The sequence below is a fragment of the Daphnia carinata genome, chromosome 1 (genome assembly GCF_022539665.2).
Source record: "Daphnia carinata strain CSIRO-1 chromosome 1, CSIRO_AGI_Dcar_HiC_V3, whole genome shotgun sequence".
Classification (NCBI taxonomy): Eukaryota; Metazoa; Arthropoda; class Branchiopoda; order Diplostraca; family Daphniidae; genus Daphnia; species Daphnia carinata.
The window spans coordinates 3265026-3292986 of NC_081331.1; the positions used below are offsets into that span (position 1 = coordinate 3265026).

The following is a 27961-nucleotide window of genomic DNA, read 5'->3' on the forward strand; positions in this document are numbered from 1 at the left end:
GAAGCTAGCGCGTCTATATAGATGTAGTACAGTTTTCGACTAGACGGAATAGCGAATTGCCTGTACGTGCAGCCACGAGGTCGTTTGTGGCCTTCGTCTCACCCACGTCGTTAACGCAGGCGCACTGAGTTTCGTTTAGCTAAGCTGCCCAACTTGTTGCAGCCTTAATCAACTTACTTATATTAATGTAAAGCCATTGATTAAACGTTAACTAAAGTTTACGCTGGATGTACCCAGAAACGAGGCTATTTCCGTAGCATAAAAAAAGTTACAATTTTCGTTTTACACAATATAATGTGACAAATTTAAAATAAATTTCAGTATCTATTACATAGTGAATGACGTTGGCTAACCAGGAACGGGTGACTCTTCGGCGTCAAACAAAGTCAAATCTGGATCTAGAGACACATGAAATTTATGTTGTAGAATATTATATTTTACAAGTGTTTCGATGTTCGCAAAGAGGTGGAACTAGAAGATTTCTAACTGTTTTTTTTTTGCTATTTAAAATCACGAACTTTGCAATTATCCCAAGTAAACAGGGTGCAATTCTTGCCATTCGTACTTTAAATCACGAGCAAGAATCTGGGTAATTACTACGTTCTCTTTCAACGCGATTTTTCACTAGCGTGAAATAAAAATATGAACGGAAAACGCACTATTTCTTATAAACACCGTTAGATGTCTAACATTAACGTCACAACAAAGCAAGAAAGAAAAAGAAAAATGTACAACCAAAACAGGTTTTTCCAGTTTGAATTCTGTTCCAGTTTTAGTATGCTCCTCTTATCTACATTGTTGCATTACCGCATACTTGATGTGCACTTGAAGGGAACGGTGCTAAAAAAATAATTATCCAACAAGGGTCATCTGATAAGAGCAACAGATCAGAGATCAATCGACGTTTGTCAGCCTACAATTCTACAGACCTATCGCGTATTTCCAAAGTTTCGATCCTTCAGGAAATGACGAGTCGCGGTGATATCTGTTCTACTGAAGGCCTTATGTCAGCCTGGCAACTTCGTGATTATGGCGGAATTGAAAGTTTGGAACTAGTGAAAGATTTGCCTATCCCAAAGATTACTTCATCGAAAGATGTACTAGTAGAAATAAAGGCTGCATCTGTCAATGTTTTAGATGCCTGGATGCCAGGTAGTGGTGGCAAATAGGTCTTTTATCAAATATTTCATAACCTTATTTTTATTACTAGATGGATATGGTAAAGTGGTGTTTGAACAATTGTTTCGAGCTCACCTACCTGTCACTTTGGGCCGAGACTTTGCTGGAATCGTCAGGGAAGTCGGCAAAGGGGTGACTGAGTTGAAGCCAGGCGATGAATGCATGGGTGTCATTCCACCACAGAGTGGTACAGGATCCCATGCCCAGTTTTTGGTTGTTTCATCCTCTTTGGTGGTAATGAAACCTACCAACTTGACAATGGTTGAGGCAGCTTCCATTCCATATGCTGGGTTGACTGCATGGGCTGGTCTGAGAAGTACAGGTGGTCTGGCAGAAGTATCAAATGGGAAACAGGTTCTTATTATGGGAGCTGCAGGTGGGATTGGATCAATTGCTACACAGCTGTGTAAGCTTTGGGGATCAAAGGTAAAAATCTATTTTAGCCAATGCAATATTAATTGTGGGCTTGTAAGTACCTTGATCCATTAAATAATTGTGGTGCCAAAGGTTGTTGCAACATGTGCCACTGATGCTGTTCCACTCATCCAAAATTTGGGATCTGATTTCATAGTTGACTACAAATCCCCCGATGCGGACTCTACATTGCGAAGTTTTGGAGGGTATGATAATTAAAAGTTTAAGAAGCAATTGTTTCAGATGTTCTAATAAATTGTCTAGTTTCGACCTCATCCTGGACTGTACTGGCAAGTGGGACGGTTACGACTTCAAGTTGTTGAAAACGTGCGCCAATGCCAAATATCTTACTCTTGTTCCCCCCATATTAAATAATTTCAATGATTATGGCGTGATTGGTGGAATTTTCAAGACAATTTACGATCTCATCGCGGCTAATGCATCACTTATTCTGAGATTCAAAACTCTTCGATGGGTGGTGTTTTCACCGAATTCATCTGCCTTGCGAAAACTTCGAGACTACGCTCAAAACGACCAGGTCTTGTTTTCTTTTTACTTTAAATTGTTTTCTCTTTTTACTCCACAAATTTGAATACTTTATTTTATTAACTCAATTTTGATTTTTAGCTTAAACCATTGATTGATAGCGTTTTCACTTTCGATCAGCTGAAACAGGCCTATCATAAAATGAAGTCTGGCCACGCGAGAGGTAAGATTGTGATTCAGATGGCGTAACGTGAAAGCCTTCTCGGTATTTGTTAAATTTTTCTATATTCTATTTTGAAACGGAAATAAAACTGACGTTTACGGGAAATCCTTAATTTCTTTTTTTTTTTGTTGTTTTTGTTTTTCAATTCATACTTGTAGAATATATGAAAACCAAATGTAGCAGAAAAAATTGCATTAGAGTAAGTTACTGATAGTGTATTAGGGAGACTGATTATATATATAGAGGAAACTGAAGAATATTGATAACAAGGAAAATGCAAAATCTTGTTTCTAGAAAAGGGGAAAATTTGTTTCATAAATGTTGGAGAGGAAGGGCGTCTTATTTGGCACTTTGTTCTGAAAAAGGCGAAAAAGGGGCAGAAGTAACAGCGACCGATTGGAAGTAGTATACAGTGGGAACAATGTGGCGAGGCAAGTTAGAAAGATGTGACCCATTAGATACACGCACACGTCGATTTAAGCTATCCATTATAATTGTAAGTTTTCTTTTCTCTTTTATTTCGAGACCTTAACTCCCCTATGTAAACAAATGCGTAACATTTTATGTACTTGCAACTAAGATATTAATCTTTTGTGATTGTGTTATGCAAAAAGGCACATTACTGATCAAAGCCGGACAACTGCGGATGGGTGCAAAAGAAAAAAATCAAGATAGAGAAATATAAAAATGTAACAAAAGGCCGCGAATCTAATGAGGCCAAGGTTAACTAATGAACTTAGCACCAATATTGTTTCTTGTGCATTTCGTCTTTTCCACTAAGGCGTCTAGATTTTATCTATTTTTTTTCCAATTGTTGATAGACTTTGCTCGTAGAGGACATGCTCACCCTCTCGGTTCGCTGTGTTGTCACCTGGCTGTGATGAATTTGCTCCGTGCTGCTGCGAACGCTGGATGTAGCCGAGTAATAAGACGCATCTCCACCGGCAGACGCACCATGTTGTACATGGGCAGGACTTTGAAAACTTGACATTGATACTGATGAATTAAAAGTGCTACTGTTGTTGAATCTTTGTCTCGATTCGGAAAACGAAGGTGTGTGATCTTCTATCATAGAATTATTGGCGCTATTTGCCGTCGATTCCAGTAAGTGGCGCTGGCGTTGCAGAATCATTAGAGGGGACTCGTTGTCGCGCTGCTGTTGTTGTTGCGGTTTTTGGGTAGAAGATAAGCGTGGTGGTGTAGCAGGTGGTTGCTTCTTTGGTGGAGGCACAGGTGAAACAGATCGTTGATCACGTTGGAGGTGAAACATCTGCTGTTGTGGACTGTTCGACTGTTGACCCTGATAGACCTGACGGACTCTGCTTTCAGCTTGAAACGACGACAGGGTTTGTTGAACAGGTGGAGCAGGACTGCGTTCAATATCGGATCCATTCATATTTGTTCGATAGCCTGATGTCTCCATTGATGAATCGTAGCCGGACATGTAACCTTCTGCGTCCGAATCGCCCTCACCGCGATATTTGGCTCGTCGGATGGCAGTCAGTCGACTGCGAGCTTCCTCCAGTTCACGTTCGATTCGCAGTACCTCAGAACGAGCGTCAATCTCCTGCGCTATTCCACCCACCATTCTATGTAAACGAATCGTTAATGTGAGAATGAGACATTTAAAAAAAAATTTGAAATAACACAATTAAAAGGCAGGGGAATGCATACCTTCGATTGACCACCAGACTGCGCTCTTCTTCTTGGGCGATGGCTTGCTGGGCAGCCTTGACCAAATTGTCTGTGGCCCGTTTCACGGCGTTACCGGCCGCTTGAAGGCGTTGTGTCGACGGACTGTCGGGGTCGGCCTTGACTTTGCAGGCCACCAAAAGCTGGGCAGTTGAACTTGCCACTTGCTTGGCGGCGGAAATCAGCTTGTCTTCCGACGACTGGCCCTGGACCAGCGCGTTGGCCGACTCGACCAAGCTGTGCGTCGCAGCGGCCACAAGACGCGCGGCAGAAACCAAACCTTCCGACCATTGGCCGTCATCCGAATCCGATTGCGGACGGCGGCTGATCTATATTGATCAGAGATATAATTGTTTAGCGACGTATAAAAAACGAACTTATTTTCCCTCCATCTGTAAGGAATTTGGGAAATATTTACCTTGCCAATGTCAATCAATTCACGCTGTGCAGCCGAAGCGGCCTTGACGAGTGCTGACGTTGCGGCGGCAATCGATTTTGCGGCTTCAAGAATCATCTCATCGAAGCTCAGACTTTCATCCGTTTCCTTTTACGAGAAAATGAAGAAACAACACCGATTAGTTCCGATTTTAAGGTAGAAGATAAGAATGTAAAGATATTTTGTGCGTGAGGTGATGTAGCGATGGCTCACAGCTGTAATAATATGTCTGATATCTGGTTGTGGTCTAACGATAGAACAACCAAGAATATCAAACATATCTTACAGCCAACAAGCGTTTAGATAATGTCGACCCAGCAACTGAAACGTCTTTAAGTCCATTCAACGATTTAAAACAAAATTAAAAAAACAAGTGAATTACTTTTGTAGAACTGATGCGAGGACGTAAGTTGGCCAACTTCTTGGCGGCAGCATCTATAGAAGAAGCCGCACCCAACAGCTCGTTTTCGGCAATGACAGTAGGGTCTTCGGGATCTTCCCAATCCGTTCCTACTCCCGCGTAGGGAAAAAAAAAAAAAGAAAAACGTCAGACAACAGCCAACAGTGAAATCGCAATGGTGACCCTCGAAAGGCCAGCCGTGCATCCCCAACGTTCAATCAAGACAAAGCTTTATACGCGGACAAATATAGGCACACAATGTTTAGATTACAACACTGAAAATACGACGCGACATTCCACCATGCCAGTAGGCCCGTGTATCTCTTTTTTCTTTTTGCCCTCCTTGGATCGTACGTGTTTGTGTTCTCCGGCTTTTATGATTGCGTGCGACGACCGAGACCCATACGATCCCGGCCGACGGATCGATTGACTGGATACTGAATGCCGGGAGATTTCTGGCAAGCCGGTAAACTACACACTGGGACGACAACTCATAACACAATGCTAGTAAACACGACACACACACACAAAAACCAAAGAAAGAAAAAAGGAAGAGAAGTAGGGAAGAAAAAAAAAGAGAAATCCATGCATACACGTGTAAGAAAAGAATGGCGTCATCATGCGGAGGTCGAATAATACCGATGCGTAAATCGGGCTCAGCGTAGCGTGTTTTCATGCCGTCAGCATGCAGTACATGTATGGAAGGGGGGGGGGGATTGCCGAGTGTGAAAATACGGCGGAGTTAAAACTAGAGCCATCCACCCAAAAAATCTTATCAAAAGCATGGAATCCCCTAGCTTAGTAGTAGAACACAATGACGATATAGGTAATCAATCCCGAATCCCTGGCAATCCCGACAGCTGTGAAAAAAAAAAGAAAGAAAGAAAAAGAAAATTTCCCCCGGTGCAAGTCTCGCTGATGCACGTTGACAATGTGTGGCTCAGTAGGTTCCCTTATTCAGCACCCAAAGCTTCACGCACTCTGCCATACACTCACCCAGTCTGTAAAGACACTGGCTCTTTCTCCATGGGCCATAACCTTCGTCACCCGATGATGTCACTATAAAGGACAGTATAGATAACATTTGCCTATCACCGATTTTTATCAGTGTGTGAAAATCGCCAAAGAAAAACTCCAGAACTTCAATAGCGTGAAATTCTTTCGTTGCTGATGCAGTTTCGGTTTTTTTAAAACAACGGGAGAATGGAAATGCCAAGAATTTTGGTTGTTCAATCACATGCTCGCGTATGCAGTGGGGGACGAACAAATACTCAAAATCAACTCAAACCATTCAAAATTGTGTTAAACGAAAGACAATCAAAGACGGAATGTGATACTGCAACAAAGAAAATTAATTAAAACTAGACTCGCTTTTTTTTTTTAAAACAACGGGAGAATGGAAATGGCAAGAATTTTGGTTTTTCAATCGCACGCTCACGTATGCAGTGGAGGACGAGCAACTATACTCAAAATCAACTCAAATCATTCAAAAATTTAAATGAAAGACAATCAAAGACGGAATGTGATACTGCAGCAAAGAAAATTAATATAACAGGAATTACCTTTGAGGATTTCGGCCATCGAAACAAGACCAGTGACGCATTGGGCGATTTTGCGGGAGACGATGGGGAAGTTGTTCTTGATTTCGATGTTGGCCGCTGGATTAGGTCGCGACAGCACGTGAAGCACGAGTTGCAGCAATTCGCGGTACTGCAGAGCCGTCTCGCGGCCGGCCTGTAGCGTCTTGGCGCGGTTTTCGTTCGTCTCCGCCGTGTAAGCAGCGCCCTAAAAAAATGAACCGAAAATCCGTTAATAAAAATTGAAGGTGCAATCGTTTTTCAATCAAAAATACCGTACTTTGCAAGTGGTTAACATGTCAGAAATTGCCTTGCGACCGACATTGGCAGCTACAATAACGTCGTCCTGGAAACAGCTGTTACCCGCCGCAACCGCCTTGGCCGTTGCCAACGTGATGGGTTTCGTGACTCGAACTAAATCTTCCGGCGTGTATTTGACACGTGGCACTTCCGGCGAATCGAACGCCTGATGGAAAATAAAAAAAAAATCAGCAATAAACATTTGTGATTCATTGAATTCAACGATTCTCGAAATAAAACGCTCACGTACCCGAATTTCCTGCGCGATGGCTTCGATGGTCGATTCGAGAGCCCGAGTTCCTCTGGTGTGCTCGTCTTCGACCGCTTTCACCGTTTTGAGCAGTGATGTCACGTTCGTCACCATAACCTAGACGGATAAGGGTACGGACAAAAACAACAGGCCAAAAATGAAATGGCAGGCAAGGCAAAGTCTGTAGGGCACACAGGAAGAGGGGTATAGAGGGGCTAGACAACAACAGCACGCTCGTTTACACGTTATCGATAATCGTAACTAGACAATCTATGTTAGTCTCGTCATAAAAAAACAAAAAAACAAAGAACATTTCTGTTTTCACGGACTAAAGATTTGCTTCAACGTTTCGTGTGTCTCTGATTTGACTTGTCTTTTGTCGTCATTCATATAGACCATGCGGATTGCGGATGCATACGGACAGGCACGTATAAGTAAGGAAAAGAAATTCAGACGGGGGGGTGGATGGATCATTCCAAAACGAAATCGCAAAAAAAGAAACAAGGGGAGATGCGAATCCTAAAATCAAATGAATTCGAAATCTGGAGCTAAAATGATGAATTGCTTAATTTTTCTTTTTTTTTTTCTTTTCAAGTGGTTTATTGACCCTTTTTTTTCGAACGTCAATTCAAATAATAAATACTTCCCGGGTTAGTTGGTTGTAGACTACTACAGATTGACTTGTTCTTTTCAAAACCCAAAATTACTGATTTTGATAGCGATCAATCAAAAAAAAAGAGGGCAGGCAAAATTGAAAAAAAAGGGTTTCAAAAAAAGTCAAAACAAGAGGCAAAGAATTTTTTAAAAAAGTAGCTGGATCTTTTTTGGGGGAGGGGTTTTTCAACACGGCCGCGCCGCACATGTTTCCTTCCGACTAAATTTGGTTTTCACGTTTTTTGTTTTTTTTTATTGTAATTCGTTTTTTTTTTTTTTAAGTGTCGAAATTGTCAAGGTTCGGCGTAATCCGAGTCAACGATGAGGAGTCGAATGAGCTCCTCTTCCTGGTCAGATACGAGCCAATCCGAGGGCACGGGCTCAACGTCATCCGCCGGATACTGTGGAATAGCACACATACAACCACAAAACTGAACTGACTTTTCATTTCCACTCAGAAAATAAAAAGGGAAAGAAGGCGAAGACGTTTGTTTTTTGAAAAGGACAATTATCCCATATTTGATTAGACACAACCGCAAAAATAATCCGGATCGAAAAAAAAAAAAAAAATGAATTGAATGACGAGACTAAACAGAATCCAGGATTGGCATTGTGTGCTTTTGTTAGTTCCTGCCAGAGCAGGTGTGCGGAACAAATCCATGCCTGGATTCTTTGACTTTCGATTGGACTATGCTGTTTCCTGGAGGTAGGCAGGGTGGACTTGGTGCACTTAATAGCTGACATTTTTCAGCCATCAAAGCGGGGATAACCTATCGATCCTTCTAGGGCTAAAATGATGACGATACGATGATGAAAAATCAACTATAGTGGAGAAGGTTGAGGGGCAAACAGTCAGTGAAAGGGACGTGCAGACTTGATAGGTGATTTTGCCATCGGCGGGCGTGTCGCAAATTCCAGACAAAGAAAGGCAGCCTCCACTCAACACCACCACCATCATCACAATGAAAGCATTAAAATCAAATCACAGGGAAAGTCCACCCCAGCCAGGGAAACTGCATGGTGCAATTTACAATCAACAAACCATTGGGTAGTCGTATTTCAAATCCGATAAACGATTCGTTCGCTATTGTTGATCGCTAATTTGTCTGGATTTATATTTAGGAAGAAAAAAAGGGGAGGAAAAAAGAGAAGGGACTCGGTTTTCGATATTGGACGCGTAAATAAACTTACCTTTGCAGAGTCTTTCAAGTAGATCATGGCGGGATCGTTGATGCTCTTGCCCGAAGCTGATTTGGTGGCGTGGATAAGGTCACCCAGAGCGGAGGCCACGTCTTTGACAGAGTTGATCAACATAACCTGTAACATTAGAACAGCTCATCATTAACTGTGTGAACACAAGACGTAAAAAGATTGCAATTACCTGGGCTTCAGGATTGTTGGAGCCAAGGGATGCAGCACCCAGTTTGACGACATCCGACAGCTGGACAATGGTAGCGACAGCATTTTGAGCTGCCACGGCCAACTGTTCTTGGGAAGAAGCAGCGCCGGCCACCAGCGTTTTCGTATCTTCCACCAAAGCCTTGGCCGTTTTCAGAATGTTCTCGCGATGGTCAGCGAACGTCTCATCCTCGTTCTCCGCGTGCAGAGTGCCAGCTGTAGCAAAAAGAATGGTAGTGTCCAAATCGCCAATGATACCGGACACTGTACTGGCAGCATTAATACACGCTTGTGTTCCGCGGGAGCTGGCCTGTAAAGCGGCTAATACTTGCGATGCCTAAAAAAAAAAAAAATGGTCATAACATTTTTTGAATTAAATAACGTTTCTTGATTATCATCTTTTGTTTCACCTTTTCTCCAACTAGACGTGCAGCATCGGAAAGATCACGCTGGGTAAAGACGTCGTCAGGAGCGCCCTGTCTTGCCCCACCAGCTTTAACCAAATCGATGCAGGTGCGACCAAGATCGTGAACAGTCGATTTAATTCGCATTGCGATTTCAACACTCGAAGTTTTAGCCACAGCACCTTGGGTGTCTGTAGCCAGTTGTGTGTACAGATGGGTAATGGAAGCACCGAGTTGACCCAACTGGCTCACATTGTCTGAACCAGATTTAGCAACCTAATTTTTAAGACAATGTAATTTTATTTACTTTAGCGTTTCTCTTAGACAATCGTTTGATTACCATATCCTGTGATAATCGAGCAATCTCCTTTGTTGCTTGCACCATCCGTGTTTGGTAATCAACGAAACTCGAACTGTCACTATCATCCCCAGCAGACGCCTAATTAGAGATCAAATGAAAGAAATATGTTTGCGATAGGTGGACGACGTTTAATTACCGTCTGTGCTCTGTTTTCCATCTGGTTCATGGATGCTGTAATTGAATCGACAAGGCCAGATACAACACCGGCTTCTGTAGCAACCGTTTCGACCGTCGACAACAAGTCTCGCAGGGCTTCTTTCATGGCCTCGGCTGATTCGTCCAGATCCGTATGGACTTGAACAGCCTAACACAAGAAATCAAATAATTTAAACAAAAATGGGAAAGAGCCAAATATGAATGGGAAATTCACCTTGGGGTTTCCTCCGGCTTCTTTGGCAACAAGGACCAGTTGGATGGCGCATTCAGTGACCGTCTTGGATTGATCGAGCATCATCATTTGCTGTTTAGAGTTAAGCAGATAGGAAGCGGATCCCGTGGCGGCCACCACCATTGGCTCAAAATAATGGGATATTTGTGTCACCTAGATAGAAAATGCAATGATACATCCATGATATGCGTTAAACTTTATAACATACGGCGTGCCCGAGCTTTTCGGCTTCTCCTTTGGCGGCCGAGCGGACGCTGTCGATGCGATCGGCGATTTCCATCGCGCAGTTGGTGGTCTGCTCCGCAAAGGCTTGGGCAGATTTTTCGCGACGTGGGCTCAGGTTCTGCGAAATAGCCGAAAGCGAAGCTTGATCTAACTGGCGGACGCAATTCGACATGATCGAGATAACATCATCGCACTCTCTTTGTCCTGGAGCCTTGTCACGGATGGACGATACAAGTTTCTTAATGGAATCAGATACGCTCTTGCTGTGATTGGCCAAAGCTTGCCATGTGGGCGGATCTTTGGGATTCAGAGCCAGAGACTTGGCGGCCGAAATCATTGAGCACGAGCCATCAATAATTGATTTGCCTGAAATAATAAATTTTTAAAAAAGGGATTAGGATTTGCGTCTCCGGAAGGAAAATTATGATTTGAATTTTTTACCAGCGGATGTAATGGGTTCTTGAGACTGCCGAGCAGTCGGTGAAATTTTAGCCGGGATGGAAGCAAAATCAGGCGAATTGGCGAACGTGCACAAATTCTCAACGGCTTCAATGAGGGGCTGTGTTGCGGCGGCGCAATTATCGCGATTACGCTGGCTGTAGTCTTGATCCAGAGCCTTGATTTCCTTAACCAACTTGGCAGTCGAATTGGCAACATCCTTAGCCGATTGAACAAAGTGCCGCTTGGCCACCGGGTTGGTCGTCTTGGACGAAGCCACCCTGCACGCGTTGCACAGGGAGCTCGTGTGCTTGGCAATGACCGTAGCGGCCGACAGCACTTGTTGTTGTGTGCTTTTCGGGCTGGACAATGCTTGGCAAGCTGATTGAATGGCCTACGTTAATAATAAATATTTAAAACAGTTTATTAAGCAAAAATATTGAAAGTTAAACAAGTGATTCTTTTACCTGCGATGCTCTGGCAAAGGCGGCCTGATCGACCAGACCGGATCTGCCGGCCACGCTGGAAGGATCAGAGACACCGACCAGGTAAGCGGCTTGGGCTGCAGCTTCGACCAGCCCAGTGATGGCGTTGGACACGTCCTTGACAGCTTCGCCGAAGGGTTCGTGCTCCGATTTCTTGGCGTTGTTGGCGATACCTGTCATGCCGTCGCCCAGGCTCTTGGATTTCTCCATGACCGTTTCCAGGCATTCGAAATACGACATGTCGTTGACTGGCTCGTTGGGCTTCTCCAGAAGCGAGCGGGTGGACTGGATGGCGCGGACAGCGTTGTCACACTCCTTCTGTCCCGGAGCGCTGGCCGTGCAAACATCGACGAGGCCGTTGATGGCTTCGGTAACGGCTCGGGCTGCGGCCGTCAAATTGTTCTTGGCGTTGGGGGCGGACGGGTCGGCGTTGGCCGTCTTGGCGACCGTCAGCAATTTGCCGGAAACGAGGGTTATATTCTTGAGGGAGACAATCATTTGCGATCGCGTTTCCGTGTCTTTGGTTTGGCCAGCCATTTCCATGCCGACGTTCATCATGTAGCAGAACGAAGTGCTATACGTTTTGGATGCCCAGGCCAAGCGTGTGGGCGATTCTCGGGCCGTTCCAACCACTTCACCAGCGGCATCGTTCAAATCAGCCGCGGCCGAGCCCAGCATCGTTTGCAATTCGTGATATGATTTGTCACTACGGGGATACCGTTCACCATTCAACATCTGAAGCGAAAACCAACAGTTCGGTTCATCAAATTCTTCTTTAATTGAATTAAAGTTTGTTGTTCACTCACCTCGGAAGCCGAGTTAATAGAATGGATGGCTTCGTCAACATCCTTCTGTCCAGGTAAGCATCCGGCACATTTGCTGAGCGATTGCGATACATCGCGGGCAATCTGAGTGACGCGCTGTTGAGTGGCCACATCTTGCGGATTGGTTGCGGCCGATCTTGCCTCCTCAATCAAAGTGATGGCTTGTTCAACTACTTCTTTAGCGCTGTCAATTATTTTATGTTGCTGTTCCGGTTGGTCCGAAGTGGCCGCCACTCCGCGAACGGCATCAGTTAAATCTTGGAGGGCGACGGCCGTGCTGCGGGCCGCCATGCCCGTATGTTTCTCATCGCCTTGATTGACAGCCGTCAGCAGTTGTGCCATATTGGAACCGACGGCTTTAGAAGTGGCGCTAAACTGCTGGGCAGTGCTTTCAGCCGTTTCGCCCGGCAACGGTTTCAAGTCGGAGGCATTAACGGCTGTGCTGAAGGCATCCAGTTCCTCTTTGAGGCCATAAAGCATGTCCAGTGCTGAATCGAGTTCAAGTGGACCGCAAGTATCGCGGGCTTTAGTGACAGCCGTCCGTAGATCCGTCAGGGCCGTCGAAAATTGTTTGGAACTGTTGTTCAACTGCATTGAAGACGACGGATCATTGACAGTTGGTAGGGCCGTTTTAGCCGCTGCAACCATTGGATTTCCACTTTGAATAAACTCTTCACTAGCGCTGATAAGAGCCAATTGAGACGCTGGCGATTCCGGATTGGCCAGAGTGCTCTTGACTCCCTGGACCAATTTGGCGATCTGATCGGCGACGGCTTTGCACGCGGCCAGCAATTGATCTTGGCTCGTCGGATTCGAGTTGTGCGGTCCGGCAGCTTGTGCGGCGGCGATCGACTGCGTGGCCGTCGCGGCAGCGTGTTTGGCGGCCGTTTCCAAACGCTTAATGACTTTCTTCTTGATGGCGTCACCGGCGGCGGCTTGGGCAGTGCCACGGAGCTCTTCAGCCGCTTGACGCAGTTTCTGTTGTTGGCTCGCATCATTCGGGCTGCTGGCGCAGGCTTTTGCTGCCTCCACCATCCGAGCCGTAGCCTCGGCCAGGGAACGGGCAGCAGCCAACAGTCTCTGTTGCAATTCGGAATCGGGTAGAGCTTCCGCTTCTCCTTTAATAGCTTGAATAAGTTGGGCTGTAGCCTGGGCAAGAACGCGTGCCTGGCGCACCATTTCAGCACCATCACCTATGCTCCCAACGAAAATGAAATCAAGATTTTAATCCTAAATCCAATCACAAGTTGCAATGCTTGAATTACCCTGGGCGGCAAAGAGCCGATCCGAAGCGGCCAAAATGTTATCAACAGCTCCTTCGTGAACGCTTTCCGTGGCTCGATTGCGGCCTGTTCCTTCTTTGATGTGGGCCAACAAATCATTGAGAGCCGAAGCGACATCTCCGGCTGCTTTTCTCAAGTTCGTAATTAACTTCTCGTCGCGACACGTTTGCTGACAAAGACCTAAAATGCCTTCGACGGCACGGGCCACTTCGCGGGCCGCGTCGATCAGATGCTGTTGACAGGCCGGATCGCTAATCGTGGGCGCCACGACTTTGGCGCAGGCCACTAACTGCGACGTGGCCAGAGCGCATTGTGTCGCTGCGGCAATCACCTGCTGGCGTTCCGTTTCGTCCGGGCAGGCAGCCGCAACGGCTTTTGCGTTCAAAACCAAAGCGGCCGTCGTGTTGGCCACGGCTTTGGCCAATCCGAGGAGCATGTCCTGGAGTTCTCGGCTCGAATTATCAGCCTCGCCCAGCTGTTTCAGCAAGTCGTACGTTGTTTCGCCCACTTTAGATGCAGCAGACAGCAAGTTTTGTCGCATCTGTTTCAAGTTTTATTTTTTCCAAAGAGAAAATCGAAACAAAATAAAAGATGGTAATCACCAACGAGGGGTTGACATGTCTTCAAGCTATGAACGAGACGGGCACGCGATTCTCTTACTAAGTGTCGCGTTATACGAGGGGAAAAAAAAAGGCCCGCCTCTACATCATCTATAAAAGCCAATGTCTGTACGGAATGGCTCAAAAACTCGACATGTAATGTAACGGGGGGATCGATACTGGAACGTGGAACACCGAAGATAAAACGCCATTCTCAACTTCTCTACGTGCGACGTGGGATTTTCACGACGATAATGTTCGGAACGAACGAAAGAAAAAAAAAAAACCTTTGGGATTTCACACTACATTCTATTCGCGTTTTTTTTTTAACCTCCCCTACGTCTCTCAGTTTTATTCGTCCCCGATTGTTACAATGTTTGACACGTCCCTAGTCGCACCCGATGGAGTAGACGGGAAGAAAGGCAGAGAAAAAAAAAAATAAAAAAAAAATAAGGAGGTACTTGTACAATTTCTACTTGTGTAGGGAATCATGGTTAACGGTAAGTGCACTTCTGTTCGGGCGGCTGCCGGAATTGGTTAACATCGTTCGCAACGATGTGGCACTAGCAAAGCCGACTCAATTCGTTTTTCTCCCTTGTCTGACAGTTGTCGATATTGCATTCGAAAAGCGCGCGCGCGCAACGCTTTCGTACCGATCCCTCTTCCTTTCTTAGCGTCGTAAGAATTGATCGTTAACCAATGAAACTTAAAGGTGGGATTCTAAACGAAAATTTAAAATACGAATCTATCCATGAAATGCACGAGCGCTCTTCCAGTTTGAAAAAGGTGATTCTTAAATACGCCCTTGAGTCAAATTGAGTTTTTTTTTTTTTAATTCGATAAAAGAAAAATCAATTTTCGATAGTCGTCGTAAGGTTTAATAACGCCGACATTACTATTGCTAATCATGTCGTTTTTCGTATGCTATTAACCTTCTGCTTCACCTCCTTCGCAGGCTAATGAGTTCCGCTTGGCTTGCGACTCCATTACCATCATTTTCAATCATCTTTAAATGTAGGGGGCAGACGTATGTTTTACATCAACTATTCATCAAGGACGATCTACGTCGCGTGTAGCTACGCTATCGAGCGCATACGACGTTGATGTAAAATGGAATGAATTATCGGATTGTTTCACGAACGGTAGAGACAGCTGGTTATGGAAATGCTGTCGGGGGGGGGGGGGGGGTCCCGACTACGGTGACGGGTTAATTATTGCCTACACGAACACAGTTTACGCTCGGTTGGCTAATGCGACGGTGTTGGGGGGGGGGGGGGGGATCTTTACAACATACGACTCTCTCCCTTTATCATACGTTGTCGAAAAGCCGACATTGACGATGATGACGAAACGGACAAGCCTAATGAGCCATCCAACTGATATGGCTCAAGACGCTTTCGCGGATGTGACAATTAAAAAAAAAAACAACAACAACAAAAAAACGGATAGCAGTGTGAAAAATAAGACTTACATTGTTGTTCTCTGGCTTAGCGGCATCTAGCAGGTCGGAGAAAGCCGAGCAGAGTCGCCGGGTGGCGTCCAAGAGACGGTCGTCGTGCTCGTCTTCCATCAAAGCCGCAATGAGCTTGACTCCCTTGGCCATTTCCGGCAAGTTGGAAGAAATCGTCGAAATGGCCGCCCCGACGGCCTGGTGATCGACGTCCTCCGGTGGACCTGTAAATTTTCACGGGAAAACTCGGTTTAATACAACAAAAAAAAAAATAATAATGTGAACTGTTCGATAAGTTACCCGACGTGAGTGTAATGACGCTGGCCGTTGCCGCGTTCATGGCGGCAATCTGCGACGAGACATTTTGCTTGTTCGTGTCCAGTTGATTTTGTTTCCACTTCAGGGAGGCCTGCAATAAAACAACGTACGAGGGAATTGTCAAGTACTTTCCTCGTTTCGAGTCTTTTTCTAACAACTTACTGGATCACTTCCCAAGTCAGGCACTTGCAGTTTCGTATCGAGAATGTGTTCGGCCTGTTCGACGGCCTTTTGACCCTCGCTGATGGTGCTGATGAGCGCCCGTTGGGGTTCCGTCAGCACGCTCGTCACCTTGGGCTGCTGGACCTATTGTTGCAAACACAACACAATCCAATTGGTTATTCGACAATACTAGTCATCAACTCGTCGTCTGCACACACATACACACACAAGTTGGGGATAGAGAAAGGGAGGGATAGGACCTTCCCCCTTTTTTATTATTTTTTAAGACGAACAAAAAAAAAAACACATAACCTTAACGACAATGGCTTATCCCCACCCGTCTACTGAACTGTATTGTACGCAAGAGTCAAGAGCCCACTAGGTCAGATACTCCACACACTTTCTTTTTTCCCCCCAGTCTCGACATGCATTAACAACAATGGCCGATCAGCAACTTCTCATTTTCCCTTTTTTTTTTTTCTTTTGCCATTCTCCTCCGTTAGATTGAAGCTCTTTAATTGAGCGATTGTGATGTCGGCACTGTAGTAGTAGTAGGCCATTTCACCGCGTGCCGAGCAACTCTTCAGAGCCATTCACGAGGGGTACTATTGACCTTCTACAGATATAATACTTTCCCTCAATTGAAGTGATATATACAGTTAGTAGAAGGGAAAGGGCAACATGAAGATTAAAGACAAACATATTTACAAGTTGAACTTTCCATCCCTTTTTTTTTTTTTTTTTGTTGTTGCAATTTCAGGCTACGGAACTAATAGAACAAAAAATAAAAGGTAATTGTTTGACTATTGCACTAGCCTATGGGGGTTACGCACACCACTGTCGGGCACTAGAACGAAAAGATTTCGGTTGATCAAATTTGAGATAAGACGCGGGGAATAAGTGCAAAGTATACCTACTTTGTTTTGTTGTTCGGTTAGAAAAAAATTGGAGGAAAAAGAGGAATGTTTATCGCGATTGATCCAGTCGATCGCGAATAACAAACAGGGAGACACGGACAGAGCGAGCCGGCGTGAAAGGAAGAAAAAGAGAGACAATAGTAGCGTTACACACTCCAATTAGTCGGTCCAAATCTCACACTCTCTCATCATTGGATAACGGAGAGAAACGAGATGAAACACTCGAGGACACAACAACAACCACACGCCACATTCAAAGCGAGAAAAAAAAAACACAAATCCGATACTTTCTACTCTCTTGAAAAGCAACCGACCCTTTTTTTTTTTTTTAAAGAAAAGAACAGAGGGCGCAATCAGAAGGGGAAAATAACAACCCAAAGGGAAGAGAGAGAAAAAAAAAAGCAAATAATTGCAATAAACATGAATAAAACTACAACTCACCGTAGGTGGTGCGTGAGCAACGGTAGCCAGGCCTTGCAATGTGGGCAATTGGGGCGACTGTGTCTGCCCGACATCGTATTTTTGGGGCACTGGGATATCGTGATTTCATTCGCAAAAAAAAAAACGGGCAAAAAAAAAAGAACAAAAAATTTGGGATTGAAAAAAAAAAGAATCAAATTATAAAAATGATAAATAATTTAAATTCTTCAAGTTTTTTTTTTACCATCATCAAATAAGTAAGAGAAAAATGAAAGATGTCGCAAATGAAAGATGGAACGCGAACGTGCTAGCAAAATGGCTATTGGTTCAATTGATTTTTTTTTTTGACGGACTTACCATCAGCAGCTCGAACAATGGCAGGTTTGGCCACGGATTCCGTCTGCACTTTGCCGCTCTTAATGCCGGAACCGGCTGTATGTTGGACTATTGTCGCCCTACATTTTTAATTTTTGCAATTTGATATTCACACGATTCGTAAATACTTAAAATGGCAATTCATTTTTTTTACTTGAAGGGGGAGACGCTGTCTTCGACAATGTTTGATCCTTCATCTCCTTCGATGCCGAAATGGTCTTTGGCTTGTTTCTTTTTAAATAATAATAATATTAGAAACAGAAAAAAGCATTAATCAAATTTTAATGGCAAACCTTTTTGAGGATAATGTCGATGTAGCCGGCAATAAGCTGCGAGATTTGCTCGCCTTCTGTCGTCTGAACCGAATAGTACTGATCCGAGTAATCGCCAAAATCGAGGGTGAAGGTATTGGGCGAGGCGGCCCATCGACGTACCGTCGTCAACGGCCAGACCTTCAGAATCTCTTTGGTTCGTTCGTCGAGGCGCAGGACAGAGTCTTTCGTCACGCCCAGCAGGCGCGGGGCCAGTTTGTTTTTGCCCTTCATTTTTTCCTACAACATCCGAAAATGAAAAAAAACAAAGTTCACTATGAAAAATCAAAACAATCGATTATCGATCGATATACCTTGACCAGGAAGAAAGTGACACCGTAAGTGCTCAGGGAGCGGGCCGTCTTGACGTAGGCCACTTTGGCTTCGATCTCCGTCAATCCATTGTGTTTCTTGTGTTCGCCAAAAATCTTTTTCTCGACGCCTTTGACTTTCATGTACGATTGTGGCAGAAACTCTTTCAAACTGAATTGAAAAAAAAAAAGCGAGTTATGCATAAAAGTTCCATCAATCAGCAGCAAACAACAAAAAAAAAAAAGGGACTCACTCTAAAAAGCCGGGTTTGTGCTTGGCTTCGACGTAGTCGCCAAATTGGGCCTGGCACTGGATGCCGGCAAACTCGCAGGCCTTGTCCAGCGTGACGGGATGGGTCCCATTGAGAATCGAGTCACGCGCCTGGACGAAGAGCAAGTTGAGCTGGACGGGGTCGCGCGAATCCACGTTCCCGTCCGAGAAGAAGTACTTGCGGCGCAGCAACACCGTCTCGCTCTCGTCGATGCCTTGCTCACGTAGCGTCTTCGAGTGGTCCACCCAATTCACTATTCCGGTCGACACATGGAAAAAACAAAAAATAGAAAATCACATACGGCCTTAAAGAAAACAAAAAAAAAAGAAACTAAAATCCACTCACGTTCGTCGTCGGTTTTGATTTTCTTCTTGAGTTGTTCCATCTTCTGATCGCGCTCCTTCTCCTCCTTCTTACGCCGGAGGGTCAGCGTTCCAAAATTGGGTTTGTTTTCCGCTTCCTCCTCTTGGTTTTCACGCACCAGCGAGTACTCGTCGTGATTGGTGATCCCTATAAGAAAAAAACAGACAGGCAATGACATGGAGTTTCAGTGTCAGCTCGGCTTGGGCTCAGTGTAGGACGGCATTTTTTTCTCTCGGGAGTTTAGTCAAGAATAAGACGAACGCAATAATAAATCTAAAATTTAGAAACAATTATTTTCAGAGGAATGCAACGTACCAATTTTTGTGCAAATGACCACCATCAAGTTGGTGACGGGCTGACTGTCGTCCACCAACATCGTCTTGACTGTGCCGTCCAACATGCGGACTTTGAGCGTCCTCATCTTACGGCGGTACTCGAGCAAATCCTAATCAATTTTTGAATATTAAATAACATTTCAGAACGTTCTGGCAAAGCGCATAAGTTCTTAAATACCCCAGTGCGTAAAACATAATAGCCCAGGTTACGTCCAGGTTCTAACCAAATGCCTTTCTTGGGATCTTCATCAGCGAGGAAAAGTCCATAATCTTTGGCTGTCATAAAATTAAAATTAAAAAAAAAAAAAGATTCCTCGTTAAAATTGAATACTAAAATGATGCACGGGCGACAGCGAAAAACGTACGACTTACGCTGCCCGAGATTGGCCTCGGTGATCTTGTCGCGGATAACGCGGCAGGCATCGTAGACGGCCGTGTTGGGGTCGAACTGCATCGTCTTGACCACATCCTTCTCGACGATGCTGATCTTGAGCGATAGCGACGCCATGGCGTCGGATGTTCAAAACCCTTTTTTTTTTTCTTTGGTCCGCTTTCCGATTCGTCTCTTTTTCTCCGGAAAGCCCAATTCCTGAAACGAAATGGTTAAAGTTAATCAGTTGGAGGCAATCTCTGAATTGATGGGTCAATGAGGAAGACGCGCTCGCAATTCCATCCAAGCCAAAATCAAAAAAAAAAAAAAAAAATAGTAGTAATAGTAATAGGCCGCTCACTCTTTCTCGAAGAGATAAAAAGGAAAATAATAGAAGCAAAAAAAAAAAAAAAAAAAAAGATATTTTCTTTTTTTTTTTTTTTTTTCTTGGCCGTCGTTTGTACGTGGCGGCTTCCTGATAGGATCGCAGACCCAATCAGTGGCCTTTGCAGGACGAGTGTCATCGCCCATCGAGTGGAATGGCTTCTGCCAACGACAAATGTGTTTTCTGGCAGAAGAGGCCCGGTCCAGCCCAAAAGCGACAAGAGATCCCTGTCGTGATCTAAAACTGAAAATGAGACACCGGACCGAGAGATCCAAAGGCCTCAGTCGGCCAACACTTGGCGCGTCACTGAACGCCAACCCGGCTCGACTTGATGCTTTTTTTTTCCTCTCTCTCTCTCTGTGCTCGATGTACAAGACACACAGACGGTGCAGCTTCCTTCATCTCAGTCATGCGCCGCGCACCGCCGTCTTTCTCACACAAAAAAAAACTTCTCTGCCTCCAACTTTGCTCATTCTCTCCCTACGAGTCGATTCCGGCTCCCGCTTGTTCCTTTTGTAGTTTCCGTCTTCCTCGTTCCACTTCCCCAAGCGCAAGCAGAAACGCTATAGTGGTGTATACACACCCTTCTCTCGACCTCTTTACCCATACAGATCATTCAATACATCTCTCTCTCTCTCTCTCTTTTCCCCTCCTTTTCTTTCAGCGTTCGATTCCGTTCCCCGGTTTTTCTCCGCGAATCCCAGTCTTCCTTCCCTTTTTTTCCTTTTTCCCTCCGCTGCGGATGTCGTATTGACACAGTTCCATGTTTGCTAGAGAGGCATCAACCGCAACAACAGTCACACAAGAGAAGAAGACGACGACCACCGTAGAGGTAAATAAGGTCTAATTCAATTAGATTGTGGCCTTTTTTTTTTTTGGACCTCCGCAAAGATGAAGAAGAAAAAATTATAGGGCAATTCAATTTTCGGTTGGCGCAACATCGACGAAGAAGAGGAAAAAAAAAAAAGAATCGAATTGCGATACTTCCTATTCTAAAAGAAAAACAATAACAAATAGAATTACTTTAAAAAAAATTCAAGGGGATACTGTAAAAGTCGTAACAGAGTGAGTAGGAACGCTATTGGATGATCTAAATGATAAGTAAACGATCCATCCGTAATGATTTCTGTTTTTTTTTTCTTGCCCGTTTGGCTGGATCGATTCGTTTGGTATGAGGCTTGATTGCCTGCCGTCAAGCCAAAGCAAAACAAACGGGGGGACGTACATAAAAAAAAAAGGTGGCAACGTCGCCAATCCTCTTAACAATCGAAGAACATGAAGAGTCAATCAACACAGCGATTTGTTCTTTCTTTTTTTTTTTTTTTTGTGTCACCTTATGTCACAGAAGAATACCAGTGACGCAATAAAAAGGAAAATTGGAAGGGGGACAAATCACGTGTAAAAATATTACGCATCGCCCGCCATTTACGAAACCATAATGCGTTGCCAGAAGCTCAACAGAATGATTGAATTTACTTCCCGTACAGGGGGAGGGTTTCTATCAATCGTGAATCCAAAAAAAAAAAAAAAAAATTTATTTTCAAATGATCCTCTTTTTTTTTTTTTTTTTTTGCCAATGCCCGTGTTCCAAAATCAATCTTTTTTTTTTTATTATTATTATAAATACTTACCGGAGACAAGGAAATAGTTGTAACAAAACTATCTTCACATTTTCTCCCTAGAGGCATATATACTCAATGATGATGACGATAATGTTCCATGCGTACAAGGAAGAAATAATAAAAAAAAAAGCCTCTTTGTTCCTCCCCCCTTTTTTTTTCTTTCTACAATGATTCAATCAAATGCACGTCAACGGCACGTCTTTACAATCGGCCTTTACGGCAACATAAAAAAATCGGCTTTATATCTTTTTCTTTTCCGTCATCAACTTGAGGTGTAAAAAGAAAAAAGTTATTTATTTTCCCCTCCTTTTCTCTTAAGCCTTTGCGCACAAAAGGGCAGGCGGGGGGGGGGGATACAGGGTGTAGTAGTGATCACGCGTAGATGCCGCCATCATTTTCTCCAACCCCATGATGCCTTTATGACATGCGTGTAGGCGGACTCTTTTTTTTTTTTGCTTTCGCTATTTTGATAGATCGACTACGTAACGCACTAAATTATTCGTTTAATGTAATCGACGATTGCGATTTGTTTTGACCCCAATTTCGTTCTTATTTAATGTTAAATTCTTACAGAAAAATATATATATATACTCAAGCGGTCGATAGGTTCTTTTTCTTTACTTGGAATTCCCGTGTACCACAACCGGAATTCGACGGTGCGGTTCGATAGGGTACGCAAGCATGACGCAGCAATAGGTAAAGTCAGTTCCTCTAGCAGTGCGTTTAGATAACGAAGAAGAGGGGGGAAACAAAGAATTATTTATCGATCGGATAAAGGCGTGGTTAGCCCCATTTTTTTCTCTCTCTCTTTCTCTCGATTGGATAACACAACGACATGCTTCTCCACGTACTAACAATTTTCTTTCCAGCATTTGAAATTTAACCACTGTGCGTTGCCTACCCCACGTTGCGGTGGATACGTCGTCCTCACCGGAACTTGGGACTAGCGCATAACTTATTCTAAAAAAAAATTTTTTTTTTTTTTTTTTTTTTTGGGTTGAAATTTGTATGTGTAAAGCGAAGGAACGAGTGGCATAAAAAAAAAACAAAAAAAAAAACACCGCACATACGAATGGGTGTTTGTCTTTTGTTTGGCAGTTGGACAAAAGAAGTGAATCGATTGAAAAAGTAAGGGGGAATGTGGTAGAAGGTGGAAAAAGAAAATCTTCGTGAGCACCCGGGGAGGTAAAAGAAGAGTTACGTATGCATGTATGCACACCATTTTTTTTTCTTCACCCTTTGTCAGCTCTTTGAAGGGAAAAGAAAGAACGAAACGCTGAGAATTGGGCATGGGCTTACTTTTGACTGGACTTTACCACCGTCTGTATACGTTACCGGACTTGGATTTATATTTATAAAAAAAAAAAAAAAAAAGTTCTACTGAATCGATAGTAACTGTCGAGTTCGTATTCTATCCCCTCCGCCCCTGCTACCCCATGAAATGGGCAAAGATATTGTTCGTGACCGAATCTAACCCCCTTCAAGTGCCACAGTGTCCAATCGCTTCTTCCGCTTCAAAGTCACGTTTGAAAATGGCATATCTAGCGTATATCATTCTCTCCAATTTTCTGATGCAAGGCCAAGCAATAGAGTATTACGACAGAACCGCGCAATCGATGCAATCTTCGTAAATTATACGAAATAGGGTCCCCCCCCCAACCTCCACGTACCATCGAGGGAGCTGTTTGACAAGTCTCTACGTCCATGGCCAGATACGAAAGCAGCAGAGTAGCGATAGGCCATCTTTCATTATTTTCTACGTATAGTTTCCACTATTCATTTGTGTTTTCTGATTTAGAGACAACATTTCTGAATGAAAACGGAGAAAAACAAAATATCGGTAACGATTGACGCTAGTCGACCTGACGTCATCGTGTTTTTCTACGAAGGAAAGTGGGGGTGCGATAAAAATCAAAGATAGAAACGTGGGTAGAAAAATTAGCTTTTTTTTTTAATTTCCTGTCAAATGTCAAACAGATAGGAATTTCGTTTTCATTGAACGATTCACGTTATCTCTTTTTTTTTTTTTTTTTTTTCAAGATAACATATCAGTAGATTATGAGTTCCTTGAAAAAAGAAAAGCAGACGGCACGCCCGAAAATAGCACACCAATAGGAGAGGCTAAACGCGAGTCAAAACCGTCGGAGAGATGGGAGTTCCGGCGTGCGCGCGCTAGCGTGCCGGATATAGCGGTTGGAAGTATAATTTTTTTTTTTTTTATAGTGCTAGGTCAGAGAGCTACAGAGGTTTTCTTTCCATTTTTCTTTTTTGCCTAAACCCAGAATGAGAAAGAAAACAAACAAATGCGGCCATTAAAGAACGGTATCGTAGGTGTTGGACCGAGCACAGCAACACTGGGGCCGCTGATCTAAACATAGCTCGTCCGTATGGCCCGCTTACTACTAGTAGTAACAGACTCACGACCCTCCCCACCTTTCTTTTTTCTTTACTATAATTGTAACGTTTTGCTGCCAAAAACTTGTAGAACGCGATGATTCACGTCAACGAGTTCCACGAGCCAATCAATACAGTCATTCATTTTACTCGAGGCTCAATTGCATTCAAAAACGTTTTTGTACCGTTCAAAACTAATAGACAGGGTAGCCAATTCAATCAATTTCGATGAGGTCTATAAAATATGAGGCAAACAATTTGCGGACGGTATAGAACAAACGTTTAGAAATGAGGGTGGGGCTCGGTTACTAGCAAAAGGCGCATGGTTTTTCTTTCGGATCCACACCCCGGAAATCGATGGTCAGTGCTGACTGTCGGATCGATGAATGTACACCTTTACAACCTACCAACCTGACACTCTACACTCTCCCCCCACCTCTTATTTTGTGTCAGATCCCCCCCCCCCCCCAAAAAAAAAAAAAAATAGGTCAGAAAGATGATAACCTTCTTGAAAGAAAGGTACAGAAAACCCACGCAAAACCAATGCCGTGCATCACGTTCAGGTGTCTCATAGAGACGTCGGTGTCGTTTGCAGATCCTGCCTTACTTTCCCCCTACCGTCAAACACAACGTGTGTTGATGTCGAACTTACTTTGAGTACCCCGATTTTTCCCTTGGCATGTTATTTAATCTTCAAAAAGAAGGAAGCATAACACACAAAATAGAAAGTGCCACTGTCTCCTAGCTAAACTAGTTTCACTTGATTATTGAGAAATGTCAAGCGGATGTAACACCCAAAGATTCTTGAAGCGACGCCCACGTTTCTTTTGCCAACCGAGACGATTGCATTGCATGAGAAAAAAAAAGATGACTAACGCACCCAACCACTCTAACCAGAGACGAATTTAAAAAAAAAAAAAAAAAAAAAAAAAAAAAAAAAAAAAAAAGAAAGGAAGAAGGCCATGCCACACTCGCAGAGATAAATCCAATACATCAGATCTTCCCAACTCATTCATTTCAATCACATCGAAACGTGAATAGGGAACCCGACAAAAATGTTCCAGCAAAGTGCAATAGTCTCTACAGTTAATGCCCCTGAACCCGTCGTTATGCTCACCTCTTGAAAGCGACGCATTCACACGCACTCAGAACGAAGCCCGACACAGGAAAAAAAAATAATAATCACACAATTAGTTGGCAATGCGAACGTTATCGGCGGAGGGTATCGTCATTATTCTAGCGCAGAAGGGAAAGAAAAAAAATTAATCTTTGATGGGTGAATGTTTGTGCGACCCGTCATCTGCTATTCCATCAGATTGTTTGTATAAAAGCCAATCCTTTTTTTTTTATTTCTGACGAGCATTAACTCGTTTGTGATTGTTAGAGGACAGTAGGAGGCGGAGGGGGGAGATCCCAAATGGATCGGCATCCTTTTCTTCTCGTTTCGTGGGGAAAATGAAAGAGATTTGTTTTTTTGCGTTCGAGGGGCTTGTGTGTGTTCTGTGGTGTTTGTACAAGTGGTGGACGAGAGACACCCACAGTAACTCCGCCAGAGAATGTGAGAAGGTGATGCGGTGAATGACAACATCTGCGCTGCATCAGGCGGAGAAAATAAGAAAGGGGTACCCCATAGGAAAGTGAAGGACTCTGGGATCCAATAGAGAGATGAAAATGTGGTACAAATATAGAAACCATCCGGAATATGATCCCCTCTTTACTCCACCCCCCGGATATGGAGTACAAAAAAAAAAAAAAGAAAATCCTTTTTTTAATCAAATTTTGTTTAGTTTCATGGAAAATGGAAAACATTAACACAACAAAGGCTTGATGAAAAAAAAAAAGTGTTCACTTGTTTTAATCAACAATCCGTTGTGTTATCATTATAAAAAAAAAAAAGGGAGGAATATTGTTTTCCGGAGTGGCTGGTCGATATCCCACATCCACAACGGAAAGAAAAAACCGCAGTCACGGCGGTCTGATCCTATACTGTGCCGTAATAATCCGGTTGAATTTTGAAAGCACACGCACACAAACATCACAATCGCGTGTGCATCGTCAGCTACGAGCAAAAAGGGGGGGAAAAAATGACGCCGACCCCACCCAGGTGATTTGGAACGGCATGGGTGTCACGCATATGAATTCCTTATTGAACGGGAGTACGTCCCGCTTGTTCCCGTCACACGTAAAAATGGATCGAACATGTTGACCCACACGATCCGTCTATCTTCCAAGTAGACGACACCGGTCAGCTTTTAAAGTAGAACAAAGACGGTGGCATGTCGTCGTGTCTAAGTCACACAAAAACAAAACATAAAATTTCGGTATTGGACGGTGGGGTGTGTGTGCACTCGTTACACGAACGATATGCCCATTTTTTTAAAAAAGAAGAAAATTTCTATCCAAAACAATTTTCGAATTTTGGGTCTTTTCCTTCTTCTTTTTTTTTTTTTTTTTTTTTTTTTTTGAATAATGGAACATGACACACAAACAGCTACTTCTAAAGAAACATGGGCGGCGAATCTCGAAAAGAAATTCATTCTAATTCCTCTCCGAAGGAGAAACGTCAATTGGTTAGCCTCGAGGCTTGGCAAACGACTTGGAAGGTCGCAAAAGAAATTAAAAACAAATAATAAAAAAGGGAAGACGAAAAAGGGCGAAACACACTGTGCTTCGCTATGCGTGCATATGAACATGTCCAGAAATGGTGATACGAAAGTGGGCAGAGAGAGAGAAGTCTAGCAGTAGTTTGGTGTCACGTTCAAACTCACGAGAGAGGGAAAGAAAAAAAAATCGGTTAACGCCCATGTAACGTTTGCCTGTATGTATATGGATGTGTTGCGCGCCAACGGACGCGGCCTTCACGGGCAAACCGAGAGACTACCAATACACGTTCGATAGTAGAAAAACAACCTAGGAATAGCAAAAAGGCACCTGTGCTCGTCCGAAAGGCGTTCTTTTCGAAATCTCTTTCTGCTTTTTTCGATGAAATTTTTTTTGTTTCGTTCAATCGACAAGATGACCAAAATGAGGCGAACCGTAGGCGTACCGTTGGTAACAGTTCGCCCAGCGACAGAGGGACTAATTTCGTTTGTGTATCGGAAACCGAAAATAGAAAAAGGTATTTTATAGAGCGTGCCCGGGCGACACTACGCCCCAAAGAGTCTTGGGATAACTAAAGAAAAACGAAAACATGAAAGGAACGAAGCTTTACCTCTTTCACTTCACAAGTGTGGGCGGTTGTGTCGAGCTGCTTGGGCGATTGTTTTTCCAACAACAGCGTCTTCGTCCACGAGAGGAAAAAAAGAGAGCAAAGGCTGTGTATGTGAAAAGTGTTTCCTTTTGCTTTGCTTATCTTCTTTCTTGTTTTGTTTTTGCTAGTTGCTGCTTTTGTTTGCTGATGATGCTCAAAAGGCTAAAAAAAGGAGTTTCCAATGAGGTTCCTTCACCAAACCCGGTGGGTGAAGATACCAAAAAAAAAGGCCTAGACGTTGAGAAGGGATAAAACACAATTAGTTGTTTGAATTAAATGTTGCACATGAAATACAAGTGAATATATTTTTAAAAACAAAAACATAAAATAACAGCACAAGCCTACGAAACGTCAGTGTCTTCTCCTACACTTCTTTTGATTTGAATAATGGGAGTTTCGAATCGAGGAAGGGAGAAATGACGTCAGTTGCCCTACAAAGATTCGGCTCAAGGATCTCGTTGCCCAACTAGTTAGTCAGCACCAGGCAAAATAGGGATTCTTTTCTCGAAATAATCATTTGGCTATTTTCGGACATTACTAGCCTATATAACTTCTGGTTTGCAAATGAACGGCTTGACGACTAACCCTTTTTGTCAAATATTGAAGCAGACGACGCGAAAACGAGATGTCAATCACTCGAATGTTATTGACATTTAATTCGGCTGGTTTAAATCCCCAAACAACTGATAA

At 43.7% G+C, this 27961-nt stretch overlaps 2 protein-coding genes across 3 annotated transcripts; one reads left to right on the forward strand and one right to left on the reverse strand.

The window, feature by feature from the left end:
- The first annotated feature begins 697 nt into the window (after positions 1-697).
- LOC130691742 (reticulon-4-interacting protein 1, mitochondrial-like) lies at positions 698-2407 on the forward strand. Its single transcript, XM_057514726.2, has 5 exons — positions 698-1152; positions 1211-1605; positions 1687-1799; positions 1858-2131; positions 2221-2407. Exons 1-5 carry the CDS (start codon positions 966-968, stop codon positions 2326-2328), a joined length of 1077 nt encoding a protein of 358 aa, XP_057370709.1. The 5' UTR covers positions 698-965; the 3' UTR covers positions 2329-2407.
- Positions 2408-2502: 95 nt separating this feature from the next.
- On the reverse strand, positions 2503-27502 carry LOC130691768 (talin-2-like). 2 transcript variants are annotated; one of them, XM_057514754.1, is made up of 32 exons: positions 27233-27502; positions 19623-19839; positions 19429-19526; positions 19231-19360; positions 18898-19062; positions 18535-18805; positions 18284-18452; positions 17952-18209; positions 17813-17889; positions 17641-17738; positions 17305-17393; positions 15947-16090; positions 15767-15875; positions 15488-15690; positions 13400-13958; positions 12117-13327; positions 11293-12045; positions 10829-11219; positions 10371-10753; positions 10145-10315; positions 9911-10078; positions 9754-9852; positions 9420-9689; positions 8993-9346; positions 8803-8928; positions 6958-7074; positions 6688-6873; positions 6393-6615; positions 4813-4940; positions 4413-4538; positions 3977-4323; positions 2503-3891 (listed from the first exon to the last, which is right to left on the reverse strand). In XM_057514754.1, the coding sequence occupies exons 2-32, from the start codon at positions 19756-19758 to the stop codon at positions 3099-3101; spliced, it is 8352 nt and encodes a 2783-aa protein (XP_057370737.1). In that variant the 5' UTR covers positions 19759-19839; positions 27233-27502; the 3' UTR covers positions 2503-3098. The 2 variants fall into 2 exon arrangements, with proteins under 2 accessions (XP_057370737.1, XP_059352131.1); XM_059496148.1 differs by lacking the exons at positions 2503-3891; positions 3977-4323; positions 4413-4538; ... (2 more) ...; positions 6688-6873; positions 6958-7074 and adding an exon at positions 7561-8012.
- Between the last annotated feature and the right edge of the window lie 459 nt (positions 27503-27961).